The sequence below is a fragment of the Bubalus kerabau genome, chromosome 20 (assembly GCF_029407905.1).
Source record: "Bubalus kerabau isolate K-KA32 ecotype Philippines breed swamp buffalo chromosome 20, PCC_UOA_SB_1v2, whole genome shotgun sequence".
Classification (NCBI taxonomy): Eukaryota; Metazoa; Chordata; class Mammalia; order Artiodactyla; family Bovidae; genus Bubalus; species Bubalus kerabau.
The window spans coordinates 13,385,661-13,400,994 of record NC_073643.1 but is presented as its reverse complement, the minus strand read 5'-3'; the positions used below and the strand labels follow the sequence as shown (position 1 = coordinate 13,400,994).

General features: G+C 37.8%; 1 protein-coding gene across 2 annotated transcripts in view; it reads right to left on the bottom strand.

The window, feature by feature from the left end:
* OXSR1 (oxidative stress responsive kinase 1) overlaps positions 1 to 15,334 on the bottom strand; it is a 90,283-nt gene that overhangs the window by 47,874 nt on the left and 27,075 nt on the right. For both annotated transcript variants that reach the window (XM_055558503.1, XM_055558504.1), the window contains exon 4: positions 7,660 to 7,801. In XM_055558503.1, coding sequence (XP_055414478.1) covers positions 7,660 to 7,801 — 142 coding nt within the window. The remainder of the gene's footprint in view (positions 1 to 7,659; positions 7,802 to 15,334) is intronic.

The window sequence follows — 15,334 nt, the reverse complement described above, 5'->3', positions numbered from 1 at the left end:
TTCTGAGGCTACTGATATTTCTCTCAGCAATCTTGATTCCAGCTTGTGATTCATCCAGCCCCAAATTTTGCATGACATACTCTGCATATACATTAAATAATCAGGGCAACAATATACAGCCTTGATGTACTCCTTTCTCAATTCTGAACCAGTTTGTTGTTCAATGTCTGGTTCTAACTGTTACTTCTTGCCTTGCATACAGGTTTCTCAGGAGACAGGTAAGGTGGTCTGATATTCCCATCTTTTCAAGAAATTTCCATAGTTTGTTGTGATCCACACAGTGAAAGGTTTTAGTGCAGTCAATGAAGCAGAAGTGGATGTTTTGGAATTCCCTTGCTTTTTCTGTGATCCAATGGATGCTGGCAATTTGATCTCTGGTTCCTCTGCCTTTTCTAAATCCAGAAAATCCTTTTCTAAATCGTACATCTGTAAGTTCTCAGTTCATGTACTGCCGAAGCCTAGTTTGAAGGATTTTGAGCATTACTTTGCTAGCATGTGAAATGAGCACATTCTTTAACACTGCCTTTGTTTGGGATTGGAATGAAAACTGACCTTTTCCAGTCCTGTGGCCACTGCTAAGTTTACCAAATTTGCTGACATACTGAGTGTAGCACTTCCACAGCATCATCTTTTAGGAATTGAAACGGATCAGCTGGAATTTCATCACCTCCACAGGCTTTGTTCTTAGTAATGCTTCCTAAAGCCCACTTGACTTCACATTCCAGAATGTCTGGCTCTAGGTGAGTGATCACACCATCCTGGTTATCCTGGTCATTAAGACCTTTTCTGTATGGTTCTGTGTAGTCTTGCCACCTCTTCTTAATCACCTCTGCCTCTGTTAGGTCCTTGCCATTCCTGTCCTTTACTGTACCCATCTTTGCATGAAATGTTCCTTCGGTTTCTCTAATTTTCTTGAAGAGATCTCTAGTCTTTCCCGTTATACTGTTTTCCTCTATTTCTTTGGACTGTTCATTTAAGAAGGCTTTCTTATCTCTCCTTGCTATTTTCTGGAACTCTGCATTCAGTTGGGTATAACTTTCCCTTTCTCCTTTGCTCTTTGCTTCTCTTTTCTCAGCTATTTGTAAGGCCTCCTCAGACAACCATTTTGTCTTTCTTTTTCTTACAAATGGTTTTGGTCACCACTTTCTGTACAGTGTTATGGACCACCGTCCACAGTTCTTCAGGCACTCTGTCTACCAGATCTATCTGTTCATCAGCTCCACTGTATAATCGTAAGGGATTTGATTTAGGTCATACCTGAATGGCCTAGTGGTTTTCCCTACTTTCTTAAATTTAAGTCTGAATTTTGCAATAGGGAGCTCATGATCTGAGCCACAGTAGCTCCAAGTCTTGTTTTTGCTGACCGTATACAGCTTCTTCATCTTCAGTTGCAAGGAACAGAATCAATCTGATTTTGGTATTGACCATTTGGTGATGTCCATGTGTAGAGTCATCTCTTGTGTTGTTGTAAGAGGGTGTGTGCTATGACCAGTGTGTTCTCTTGGCAAAACTATTAACCTCTGCCCTGCTTTATTTTGTACTCCAAAGCCAAACTTGCCTGTTACTCCAAGTTACTCTAGAAGTTATTTCTTAACGTCCTACTTTTGCATTCCAGTCCCCTATGATGAAAAGGATATTTTTTTTTGGTGTTAGTTCTAGAAGGTCTTGTAGGTCTTCAGAGAACCATTCAACTTTATCTTCTTCAGCATTAGTGGTTGGGGCATAGAGTTGGATTACTGTGATACTGAATGGTTTGCCTTGGAAAGGAACTGAGGCCATTCTGTCGCTTTTGAGATTGCACCCAAGTACTGCATTTCAAACTCTTTTGTTGACTATGATGGCTACTCCATTTCTTCTAAGGGATTTTTGCCCACCATAGTAGATATAATGGTCATCTGAGTTAAATATTGGTGTTACCCATTCAAAAACTGTTTTCTAAGCTTCTGTCTTTTTAAAAAACGTTTCTTTCTTTTGCTGTGTCAGGTCTCGGGTGTGGCAGGCAGGATCTTTCACTGTGACACATGCATTCTCTAGTTGTGGAGCGCAGGCTCCAGAGCACACATATGGACTCAGCAGTTGTGGTGCATGGGCTTAGTTGCTCTGAGGCCTGTGGGATCTCAGTTCTCTGACCAAGGATTGAACCTGAATCCCTGCATTGCAAGACAGATTCTTAATCACTGGACCACCAGAAGAGTCCCTAAGCTTTTGTCTTAAGTGAAGAAACAGCAATCTCTTGTCAGCAGAACCTATACTTTGGATGACTACTTTTCCTTATCAATTAAGATAATAAATTCATGTTTCCCTCTTCAGACCAAAATTGCAATCTATAGAACAGCTTCCAAGAGTGAAAGCAGAGGAATACCATGAAGCTAAATGGCTCACTGGATAATTAAACACCAGTCTGTCCTTACACACAACAGGACAAATTGAACTTTGAAGGAAAAGATTTGTAACTAAACATCTGGAAATCAATATAATAGTCCTTTTTTTAAAAAACTTCATCTCAAAGAATATCAAGCAACCCAGCAGCCCCCAGTTATATCCCCCAACCACTCTTAAATAGCAAGAACAGTAAGTTCTGTTTTTCACAGCTTGATGCCATTTCTCACGTGTCACTATTACACCAAAGTTGCAAATTCCTTTTAAAATTAAATTTAAAATTAAAAGTACAGAACAAGTTTCTCCCCGTTACATTTTCATGACTCAACAAACGGCATGTCATGTGCTATGTGCTAAGTCACTTCAGTCATATCTGACTCTCTGTGACCCTGTGGACTGCAGCCCGCCAGGCTCCTTTGCCCATGAGATTCTCCAAGCAAGAATACTGGAGTGTGTTGCCATTTCCTCCTCCAGTGGATCTTCCCAACCCAGGGATTGAACCCGTGTCTCTTACGTCTGCTGCACTGGCACGCCGCACTGGCAGGCTGGCTCTTCACCACTAGTGCCACCTGGGAAGCCCAATAATAGGCACAGTTCAAGAGAAGAAACGAATCATAACAAAGCTGAAAAATAACACTACATTTACGCATCTTAAACTGACTAAATATCTACCGTTTCTGTTAAAGTTAACCCCTTTAAATAGGAAAAATATTTGGGTACATAGATACAGAGAGAAAAGTGTAACTCTAATTTAGAGACCTGTTCACTCTAGTAGAAACCTCTAAAGCCTCAGGGGTCAAGGAGAAAACACAATAGAGACAGAGTAAAATTATTTGACCTAATCCAGCAGACTGATACAAATCTATCTGAAATAACAACTGGACTCTAAAGATATGAGAAGTAACAAAATCTACCGAAAACATCCCTGTCTGCTTCCCAGTAAAACAACTTTCTCCCAACTTTCTCCTATTGAAGTCTCAGTGCAGCTCAGCTGAAGTGTAAATATGGTTCTTAGCCTTGGCTGCATACTAGGATCTCTTGGGAAACTTTCAAAAGTCTCAACGCCAAGGCCTCATCACAAATCACTTAAATGAATTTCTGGCAGTAGATCTAGTAATCAGTACTTAGTAAACTTTCCCAGGTGATTCCAATATGAAGCCAATGTTAGGGCCTCTGATTTAATGTATAAGAGAATTTCTATTGCAACAACACAGTAAACAGATTTTCATCACTTACTATACAGACCTTGGCCCTAAGACACACCATTCCTCTGCGCCAAACACAAAGAAAAATGCTGGATAAATCAGGGGAGAATACTGCCACATAACTCAACATGAAATAAAAAACGGAAATCTTCAAGCTTCAGAAATGAAAAGGACAAGAGTAGAGCAGTAAGCCTTGGAGGGCTTCCCAGGTGGTGCAGTGGTAAAAAGTCTGCCAGCCACTGCAGGAGACACAAGAGACAGGTTGGTTGATCCTTGGGTCAGGAAGATCACCTGGAGAAGGCCATGGCAACCCCTCCAATGTTCTTGCCTAGGAAATCCCATGGACACAGGAGTGTGGCGGGCTATAGTTCATAGGGTAGCAAAAGAACTGGATACGACTTAGCAACTAAAAAACAACACTGAGATGATCAAGATTTTATCATTCATTTTGTTAAAGTGGTGTACTATACTCACTGACTTGAATATGCTGCACCATCCCTGCATCTTTAGAATGAAGCCCACTTAATCATGGTCCATAATCCTTTTAATGTACTGCTGATTTTGGTTTGCTAATGTTTTGTTGAGGACCTTGAGTCTTTGTCTGGCTTTGGTATCAGGGTAATGGTGGCCTTGTAAAATGAGTTTGTAATGTTCCCTTCTCTTCTAGTTTTTGGAGGAATGTGAGAAGGATTATATAAGTTCCTGTTTAAATGTTTGATAAAATTCACCAGTGAATTTATTGGTCCTTGACTTTTGTCAGGAAGTTTTTGATTATTGATTTGATCTACTTAGTAGTAACTGGTCTGTTTAGATTTTCTGTTTCTTCATGATTCAGTCTTAGTAGAGTCTATGTTTCTAGGAAGTTATCCATTTCTTCTAGGTGCTACAGTTTGTTGGTATATACCTGTTCATAGTGGTCTCTTAACAATCTCATATTTCTGTGGTGTCAGCTGCAATGTTTCCTCTTTGACTTCTGAATTGGAGTCCTCTCTTTCTCTTGGTGAGTCTAGCTAACAATCTGTCTTTTTAAGAAACCAGTTTAGTTTCATTGATCTTTTCAATTGTCTTTTTAGTCTGTTATTTCATATATTTTCACTCTTGATGTTTTTATTTAATTTCCTTCTGCTAATTCTGGGCTTAGTCTGTTCTTTTTGTAGTTCCTTAAAAGTAGGTGATTTTAAAGATATATATCTATATATATATTAGGTATATATATATCTTGTGTTCTTCCACTCTTTCTGCCTTCTTTGATTTTAATTGAGCATTTTACATAATTCTATTTTTCTCTCCTCTCTAAGCATATTCTTTTCTTCCTTTTTTAGTGGTTTCCCTAGAGTCTGCTCTACACATTTACAATGAATTCAAGTCCACTTTCACATAGTACTATACCACCTCCCTGAGTTTTCTTTTAATCTCATATATCCTGGAATGGGTATTATAGTCTTGCAACCAGAACTGTCAACAAGTACAGATCAAAAAAAAAAAAAAAAAAGCTCTAAGCCTGCCCTTTGTGGCCAAAGAGGCACCAAACCTAGGAGGGACCTCATCCCTGATTACACAGCTGGACTACAGAGTCTCAGGCTGACCCAATCAGGCCAGAACCAGAGGTGCCAATGAAGACCAGACAGGAAACTTCACTCACTGTCCAATCTACATCTAGTGTAGATAGGTCCATGCTGCCTATACCAGCATCACTGACAGGCCCAGCCAATACCTCCCATTCTTCCAGCCAGCAGCTGAGACTGACCCAGGTCTGGTACCTTTAGCTCCTCTACAAAGTGGCAATAGATGACCCAGACCCAGTGTCTCCCAACTCACCCAGTAGCAAAAGGTGACCTAGAAAATGTGCCTATCAAGTCCACAGGCAGTACCAGAGAATGAATGGGAGCCCAACTAGCATCAGGTGGCAGGCTACAAGATGAGCTCAAGGAAGTGTTCACAGACTCACAGGCACAGCCACTATCTCCCACCTTCCACCTAGCAGCATCAGACCTGGGCAAGTGCATTCTACTCCCATGGGTGGCATCAGCAGGAATTGAGAAGAGAGCCTCAGCAGTGCTACAAATACAAAACAAACCAGAACACCACTGCGAGGGCTCTCAAAATCAGGGAAATTGCCTGTTAAAATATATTACTTCAATATATCATTAGATCAAAAGTCTTCTAACATAATATCCAAAATATCCATGGTACAATTTAAAAAATTATTCAACATACCAAGAACCAGAAAAAATTAATAAGAAAAGACATCTAAGGGACTTTTCTGACAGTTCAGTGGTTAAGACTCTGTGCTTCGAATGCAGGGGGCACAGGTTCAATCCCTGGCGGGGAACTAAGCCCCTGCATGCCACATGGCATGGCCAAAAAGAAACAGGATCAGAAAGACTGATATCAACATGAAGAAGAATCAGATGTTGGAACTATTTGACAAGAATTTTAAACCAGCCATCATAAAAATGCTTCTAACATGCAATTTGAAATTCTAAAATGAAAAACAGAAAATCTCAGCAAAAAAAATTAAAAATGTAAAAAGAACCAAATAAAAATTATTTAACTGAAAACCTACAGTAACAGAAATAAAAGCTCCAGGAATGGGTTCCAGAGTAGAATGGAGAGGACAGAGGATAGAATCAGCAAACTTCAAAGCAAATCAAGAACATTTACTCAATTTGAACACAGAAAAAAATAGGTTGAAAACTGAGCCAGAAGGATTATGGTTCAACAACAAAAGACCTAACATTTCCACCATTAGAGTCCCAGAAAAAAAGGAAGGAAAATAGCTTACAAAGGTATTCAAAGACATAATGGCTGAAAACTTCCCAAAATTGGTGAGGACAAAAACCTAGATTGAAGAAATTTGGGAATCCCAAACTGGATAGACCTAAAGAAATCCACACTAAGACACATCATAATTAAACTTCTGAAAACCAAAGATAAAGAAAACAATTGCTTTTTTTTTTTTTTTGCTATGCCGTGCAGCATCGGGGGATCTTAGCTCCCAGACTAGATATTGAATCTGTGCCTTCTGCATTGAGAGGACAGTCCTAAACCACTGAACCACCAGGAAGTCCCATAAAGAAACAATCTTGAAAATAGCCAGAGAAAAGCAACATATTTGTACCAATTCACACGACAGATTTCTTATCTGCAACCAGGATGGCCAGAATTAAGTAACATATCTTTCAAGTGCTGAAAGAAAAGAAATGTAAACTACAAACTCTTATATCCAGGGAAACTATCCTTAAGAAATGATGGGGAAATAAATATATCTTCAAATGAAGGAAAACCAAATCCAGGGACTAAACAAATTTGTACTAACAGAATCTACCACCATTTGTACAGATAACAATTCTTGTTATCCATACACAGGGGCTGAATAGATATAAAGAGCCAGAAATACTTGAGCTATGAAATGCTATATGGCTCTTCAAATGTTATTTTGTAAAAAAAAAAAAAAATGTTTAATTTTAAAAGCTATTTTACAAAAGCTTTTAATAATTTCAGAAAATACTCAAGATATAAAACAAATTAGAAAGGAATATTCCAAACTGTTATCAGTTGATTAAGGCAACTGACTCCTGGTAGGAAATTAGGAATTTATTTTTGAGTTTCCAATTTGACTAGAGCATTTGTTATTTTTTAAATGTTTAATGGCACCCCACTCCAGTACTCTTGCCTGGAAAATCCCATGGATGGAGGAGCCTAGAAGGCTGCAGTCCATGGGGTTGCTGAGGGTTGGACACGACTGAGCGACTTCACTTTCACTTTTCACTTTCATGCACTGGAGAAGGAAGTGGCAACCCACTGCAGTGTTCTTGCCTGGAGAATCCCAGGGTTGGGGAGCCTGGTGGGCTGCCATCTATGGGGTCGCACAGAGTCGGACACAACTGAAGTGACTTAGCAGCAGCTGTGTAACCACAGTGTATTGGAACTAATAATATAATACCAAGAGCCCTGCTAACACTGAGAGATTATGAGTAACTGTGCCAAAAAACAAGGAATAGCCTCAATGAAATGAAACAGCATAACTACTGCTGCACTTATCCCAAAGAGAGGAGTGCTATCTTTTACATACCTGTGAATTTGTCCATTTTTATGCAGGTATTCCAAACCCTCCAGCACTTCTTTGAGTATTGTAGCGATGGTAGCTTCATCCAGGACCCCATTTTTATGTTCCCCCTTTGCCACAATGTGCTTAATAATATCTAGAACAGAACCTGAAAAGAGAATAAAATGTTTTCAATAATTTTTTAACTCATTCAATATAAATTCAGAGCCATTTAAAAATCAAAACACATGTAAATCTTCTCATAAACTTAGCTGTGCAGGAAAGGAAGGAAAAAATAGCAATATAAGGAAATATAAAAGTTTAAAATTAATAATATATTAATTCTACTCTAAAACAGAAAGCAACCTGCTAATATCCAAACAGAAGTGTTACACCAGCATCTTCTTTAGACATCTAATAAGAATTTTGAAAAAGGTAATAGAGGATTTTTAAAATCACCTCTGAAGAATCCCTAGGTAAACCATACTGGTCAATAACACTTTAGCAAAAGATGTAACAAACCAATTTAGGTTTCTAACATCAGATTAGAGTATGCAACATTGTTTAAATAAAGATATAAAACACAACTGAAATTCAGGTCAAATATCACATGTGTATGCAAACTAATTTAAAGGTTAAAATTATATTTCAGGTTAATAAGTAATAGAAATAAAACAGGTAAGACAAAGAAAAATATGCAAGGAATAAAAGTAGCAGTTCTCTTTAAATAACAGCCTAGATGTATAATCAATCTCATTCTTCCCAGGATGGGAAATAATACTCCTACTAAAAATCAGAAGGAGGGAAAACACACCAATATAATAAATAAGGGCTTCCCCGGTGGCTCAGCTGGTAAAGAATCTACCTGAAATGTGGGAGACCTGGGTTCGATCCCTGGGTTGAGAAGATTCCCTGGGGGAGGGCATGGCAACCCACTCCAGTATTCTTGCCTGGAAGATCCCCATGGACAGAGGAGTGTGGCAGGCTATAGTCCGTAGGGTTGCAAAGAGTCAGACATGACTGAGCAACTAAACACATAATAATTAGAATCACAGAATGTTATCTACCATAAAAAAAAAAAAGCTTGCTAGAGATCAGTAGGATTTCTGGCAGTACAATGGCCCATAAAGATCAGAGAACCAAAACAAAATAATCTCCAATATTAAAAATTGTGCCAAGGAGTCTGGAATATAACATAAAGTACACTGAAAACATTGAATGTCCATTTCTTGGCAAATGTTTCTGTTGAAAACTTGCCCTGGTGGGTGTTTTTTATTGCACACACTTAAAAAGAAAAAAATATATTTCCAATAGAGGGAAAGAAATGGTCTAGATGGAATCCTTGAAAACATGAGAGAACTGAACACATTTACTTCAGCTCCCACTTGAAATCCACTAACTTGATAAGCCTGACAAAAAGGGCATAAATCCAGAATATAAAAGAAAAGAAGATAACAAAAGAGATACATCATTAATTTTCTGAAAGACAGAAAGCAGAAAAAGTAACTTTGAGTATGCAGGGGGAAAAATTGGAAACTTCAGTGCCTGCAGAGGAGGTGTATCAGTCAGGAAAACGTAGATCCTTTCCCTTGAGTTCCAGAAAGGCTCAGAACACAAACACCTTAGACCACGTATAAGGATGTGAAGGGTTACTGATGGAAAGGTTTGAACACAGGAAAACTGGTTGAAAGTGCATATAAAGCAGAATAAGATTCCCATATCCCACCCTCCCCATCCTGGAAAGCAAGGCAACTACCACACCCCACCTCTAGCAGGAGAAAGGCTGTTTCTTTTCTGTAGACAAATAATGGGAGACTTCAGATTCTTGGTAACTTTTTAAAGATTTTCTCCCTCTTTATTTCTGGGATTCATAAGACTATGATCCACAAAGAGGGGAACTAAGGAACAAGTTTTGTTCTGTTTAGTTTAACCAATCACACATTGACCCCCAGAGCAAAGTGACTATACCAACTGCCCAGGTATTTCATTCTTCTGAGAAATCCAGGCCACATTAAGAAGTGTTCAGTAAGAAAACATATATATAAATGCCAACTGAGTTAAATGTCTGTAATGTAAAGAATATCTAAAATAAGGAATGCAAAGGGGAAAACTCCTACTGGGAAATAAAATCACAGTTTTTTCATTGAATAGTTTAGTCATATTATATGAGATCTAGAACTAGGTGCCACAGAGTATGTCCAGATACACAGAGCATGACTGCTGACTTTCAGGGACCTTCTAGTCTGGGAGATCAAAAAAAGGGGCAACAAAGACCCTAGGGCACATTAAAGTTACCAGGTATGCATTGTAAATGAGTCTGAAGCAGGAACTCCTTTCGAAAATCTTAGATTTCTATTAATTTCACATCACCCAGTGATTAATAGGGAAATTAAAGCAACACACATCCCCAGATTATGCCCAGAATGGATATACCCAAACAAGGGTATATAAAAAGCCCCTTTCCCTGGGATAAGTTGTCTTTTCAGTTTTAGTCTCCCAACAATATGATTTTTATAGGTGAAGGGATGATCATGTCACTAAGATCTACATCCTTAACTGACAAGTATTGGTCCTGGAAGGTTCCCCTTTCTTTCCCAAATGATTTCCTCAGCATCTTCCAGCATCTTACACAATGCCTACAATCCCCCCTCTTGAAATATAGAAATTATATACAATTCTTTATATAAACTAAGAGAAAGACGAAGGTAAAATATGCTAAGTGAAAGAAAACTATCACTGGATGATTAAAATTAAGATTTAAAGAAAAGGAACAAGGAAGGAAGCCTGTATCAGCATATAAAATACTATGTCCTTGGGTATAATCTGCAAGAAGTGTTCTGTAGGGATAATTTGTTCTCAAACTTTAATACATTAAGAAATTACTTAGCAAACTAGCTAAAAATGCTGATTCCCAGATCTTATAGATTGCCATTCAAGAGATCTGAGGTAGGGCCCAAGAAGTTGCACTTTAACAACCTAGATTGTCCACTGAAACCCAAGAATTTTTTAAAGTGAATGCAAGTAAATTAAATAATGGAAAACAAGAGGGATTTGGTACAAATTTTTTAATAAAACAAAAAATTGAAGTGTAGATCATCTACTCCCCAAACTATCTCACGTCTGCCTTCATAGTCTATGGCACGAACATTTTAAAAAACAGTGAAAAACTTTTACTGTCCAAGAAAATCATTACTAAACATTAAAATGATATTGAAAAAGTAGTGAAGCAGTTGCTGGTTCAAGACATTTGTTAAATCTGACAATTATAGCTCAATCAAATTAATCACTCAGTCAACATGTTTATGTCCTCAGTTTATTTTTATGAAAAAACACTCTGAGTCCAAAATTAATTCACCCATTTTAGTTACCAGTATTTTTACCAAGTTTTAATCAATCTTTAGCCACTGGGTGCTGCTTATGTCTTCCTAAGCCATATAAGTTTTAAAAGGAGCCAAAATTTGCTTGCTCTGAGTATTTCATTTCAAATCAGCAGACATACCCTCACTGTTGTTTGACCATCCAAAAGTTGTCACTCACAATACCATGCATTTTTTACCTGGGTCATGCTCAGGGTCAAAGAACTCCCATACTTTTTCCTCTCTCAGAAGATGACAAAGATGAGAGCATCCTTAAATCACAAAGTAATTCACTAAGATAGTGAATTTAAATTAGATTTCTGCATTTCTATAGTTCCTCCCTTTAAAGCCTACAGATTCTTCTTTATCTTTTCCTTTCAGAAGATTCCTTAATTACTTTGATTTCTAAAAATCTTATATTGAAGTTTGGTGCTAATAAATGGTAGAAATGGTAATAATGGTAGAAATAGCTAATAAATGGTAGAAATAGCTATTTAGCTAAATAGCTATTTAGATAGAAAGTGGTTCTAATTTCTAAAGATTAACCTTCTATACTAATAAATTTCAACATTCAACATGAGTTCCAATTATTTAGTTAATAAAAGATAAGAATATCATAGTTATAGGAAAGCATTATAAAATAATTATAATAGGCACATTTCAACTTATTTCAAGCATGATGTCCTTCTGGTCCATGGGCTTAAGAGTGCCAGTTGCAGTTCATTTTACATTTTAATTAGATTATTAAATTCTACATCAGTACAATGCTGCTAAATCAAAAATAAGCGTTTTAAAGGAAAAATTAGTATGAAAGGAAAAGTTATATGAAAGAATGTGGCCTATACATATTTGTGTTAACTCTGGCTATTTATATTTATAAATTATTCAGATGGAGCCCCTGCTTCTCAGTGGTCCCCATCTCTCACTCTCTCTGCTCTAGCTGTGATTTCCTTATCAGATCCCAAGACACACCACTCTCCTCCACCTTGCCTGCACTCACCCCCAGTACAGTGCTCCCTCTCTCTGGGTCTTTCTCCCATTTTCCCTTGACACCACCTCCACATCCATGTCACCTGGCTAGTTGTTACCTACTCTTTGAGGCTCCTGAAGAACATCAGCTCCTGAAGGCGGTCTCCGTCCCATCACAGCCATTCTCCCTCAGTAGTTAAGTTCTCCTGATACTCATTCCCACGATACCTGATACCTCCTCAGGGCACTTGACACACTTATAATTATTAAACTGCAACTTTTTCTTGTTAGTTGTAAGACCCATAAGAGTAAGGAACTGACTGACTGATTCACCAATGTATTGGTAATCAATAAGTATTTGATGAAAGGCATTTTAACTGAGCTATCTTGACAGTTCCCTCCTATTCAAAAAAAGTTTTTTTGCTGTGCTTAGTTCTATTGTTTGTTTTCTACATATTGCTTAATGTATCTCTTCAGTTTAAATGTGTTCACTTTAAAACTACAAAAGATTACACTTTCCTTAAAAAGATGCAAAATTTTTAATATTTTAAAAGTAAACATTTAGATATAAGATTATGTTGACTCATAAAATTAAAAGTAATTTTTAAAAGAATTAATGCTTGGAATATATTTGAAAATTATTGCCCAGGAAATCTGCTGAGTGCTATGCTGGAAAAACTGGGCACCACCCCAGGAAACTTAAGACCTGGAAGAACAGAAAGGTACATTTCAAAGACATCCCACCCAGCTACATATACCATATCCTGCCTTGTGACCAGGACATATACTCACTGAGAGAGGAATGGGAATTCTTTAAAAAAAAAAAAAAAAAAATTTTAAGGCATTCTGCTTATAAGTAGCAGAAAGGATGGACTGGCATACAGCTATGGATGAGAGAATCAAGCAGACAATTTATTCCTATTAATCAGAGGACTTTTTAGCAAGACATTGAAAACTCTGTATTACACATTTTGCAAATTACATATAAAGAAAATTATGCTATAGGTGATCAATAACGAACAGTATTACCTAATATTCCCATATCTGTCCATACTGAAAGAACCATACTTGACCACCATCTTGAAAGGTGGTTGGTGTTAGCAAGGCTTCCAACCATCATATGAACAGGGCCTTTAACAAAGCAATCCATTTTCTCCAGTGTGTCACTAATGGGATTGAAACAAAAAGGTGATTCTGGCTACACTGAAAAGCATCAAATAACAAGGGATCATTATTATTAATGACTAAAATTTCTTGTGCACCTACTACATGTCAGTACAGTGGTGGATGCTTTACAAAGTTATCTCACTTACTCCTCCCCAATACCCTGAAATGCAGGAAAGGCATCCCCATTTAACAGACAAGTAAATAGGTTCAAAGAGTTTAAAGAGTTTGCCTAGGGACATAACCGCTAAGCAGAAAATCTAGAATTTAATTCTAAAGCCTATAGACTTTTCTTTAAAGCTTCTCTGGGGAAGTAAGGTGTTCGATGAGTAATGGTATCAAAATAACAAACATGGATTCTCTTTCCTATAATCCTACACTACAATCGATAATGGAAAATAATGCTCCCATGTTAAATATATATGCAAACAAGCAGCAAAGTGATGGGAAAGTTGGGCAGCTCCATCACTCACTTGTCCTATCCTGCCACATCATTCAAATCCATGTTGTAGCAAAATGTCTAATTTATTATATGGCATGGACTTCTGGGCAACCATAACAAAATCTTCAATCTATACATACAAAGGGTCCACTGTTTGTAATTAGCAATACTTACATTTTATTCTAAGGACTAAAGCAGAAATAATTGTATACATAATAGTGCAGGATACAGTAATTATGTTAATATGGGCGACCAAGATTTTCTGTGTAAGAGAAAAGAGATTCGAGTATAATTTTTAAAGTTTTAAAGGTCTGCAATGTTAAATCTGAATTGGAAATGCTAATGTCAAATTATGATTTGTTTTAATATGCTATATTTCCAAGCTCTTGATTCAAACAGAATCAAGGACAAAATAGTAGCAGTACTCAGATATCCAAGTTATGCTTTCTGAATACCATTCCCCACAAAAAGGATCAGGGCTCCTTAGAATATTGGCTGATTCTGCGAAAAGCAACATAAATGTGAACCATTATATACTGAACCAAAAATCAAGGTTATCAAAGATCGACAGATCATGTCAAAAGGACACCACAGTATGTTTGAAGAGACTTCCACTAACAAAATTTTGGATAACCTGAGCATCGAAAAAAAAAAAATAGAGTGTAACTGATTGAAAGGCACTGAATATATGAAAAAAATCCTTGAGTTTATATAGTAATACTTCAAAAAAGAAAGCATCACTCAGCGGGAAAAAAGAAAAAAAAGTCACTGGCAGTGATTATTAAACTAATTCTTTATTGTGAAAATTGGTCCTTAAAAAAACACATTTATCCTGTCTAAAGTGTCTGCCGACTGAGCGACTTCACTTTCACTTTTCACTTTCATGCATTGGAGAAGGAAATGGCAACCCACTCCAGTGTTCTTGCCTGGAGAATCCCAGGGACGGCGGAGCCGGTGGGCTGCTGTCTATGGGGTCGCACAGAGTCGGACACGACTGAAGCGACTTAGCAGCAGCAGCAGCAGCAAAGTGTCTGCCCGCAATGCAGAAGACCCAGGTTCGATCCCTGGGTTGGGAAGATCCCCTGGAGAAGGAAATGGCAACCCACTCCAGTATTCTTGCCTGGAAAATCCCAGGAACAGAGGACCCTGGTAGACTACAGTCCATGGGGCCACAAAGAGTCAGACACAACACAACTGAGCGACTTCACCTTCTTTCAGTAGGAATTACAGTATAGAGTAATCAAAAAGTCCCAGTTAATAAAGGAAAGTTCCTTTACAGCAAAGAATACCACTTTATAAGTGGTAATAAAAAAAAAAAAAAAAAGAAAAAATTACCATTCTGCAACCTCTGACAAAGTAAGTGATTCAAACAAGGATTGTTAATGGATATTAAAAATCATTAGATCAAAGACTTGGGGAACTGGATACTCACAGTGCCAAAGTATCATCCCAAAGACTACTTGCTAGCTGCAAAGGGAAATAAAGCCAGCTTTTCCATGGAGAGGCCTGGCTGTCATAATTTTCAGCAATCAAAATCAACATCACTATTAAAGATACAACCAGACAGCAAACACTACTTCTTGACGTGATGCAATGTGAAGTACACAGCACCACCTGCAAAATACTCTGTCCAAATAACCCTTTGGGTCTAATTTTTAATTTGTATACTGGAGTGGGTTGCCATTTCCTTCTCCAGGAGATCTTCCCAACCCAGGGATTGAAGCCGGGTCTCCCGCCTTGTAGGCAGACACTTTACCATCTGAGCCACCAG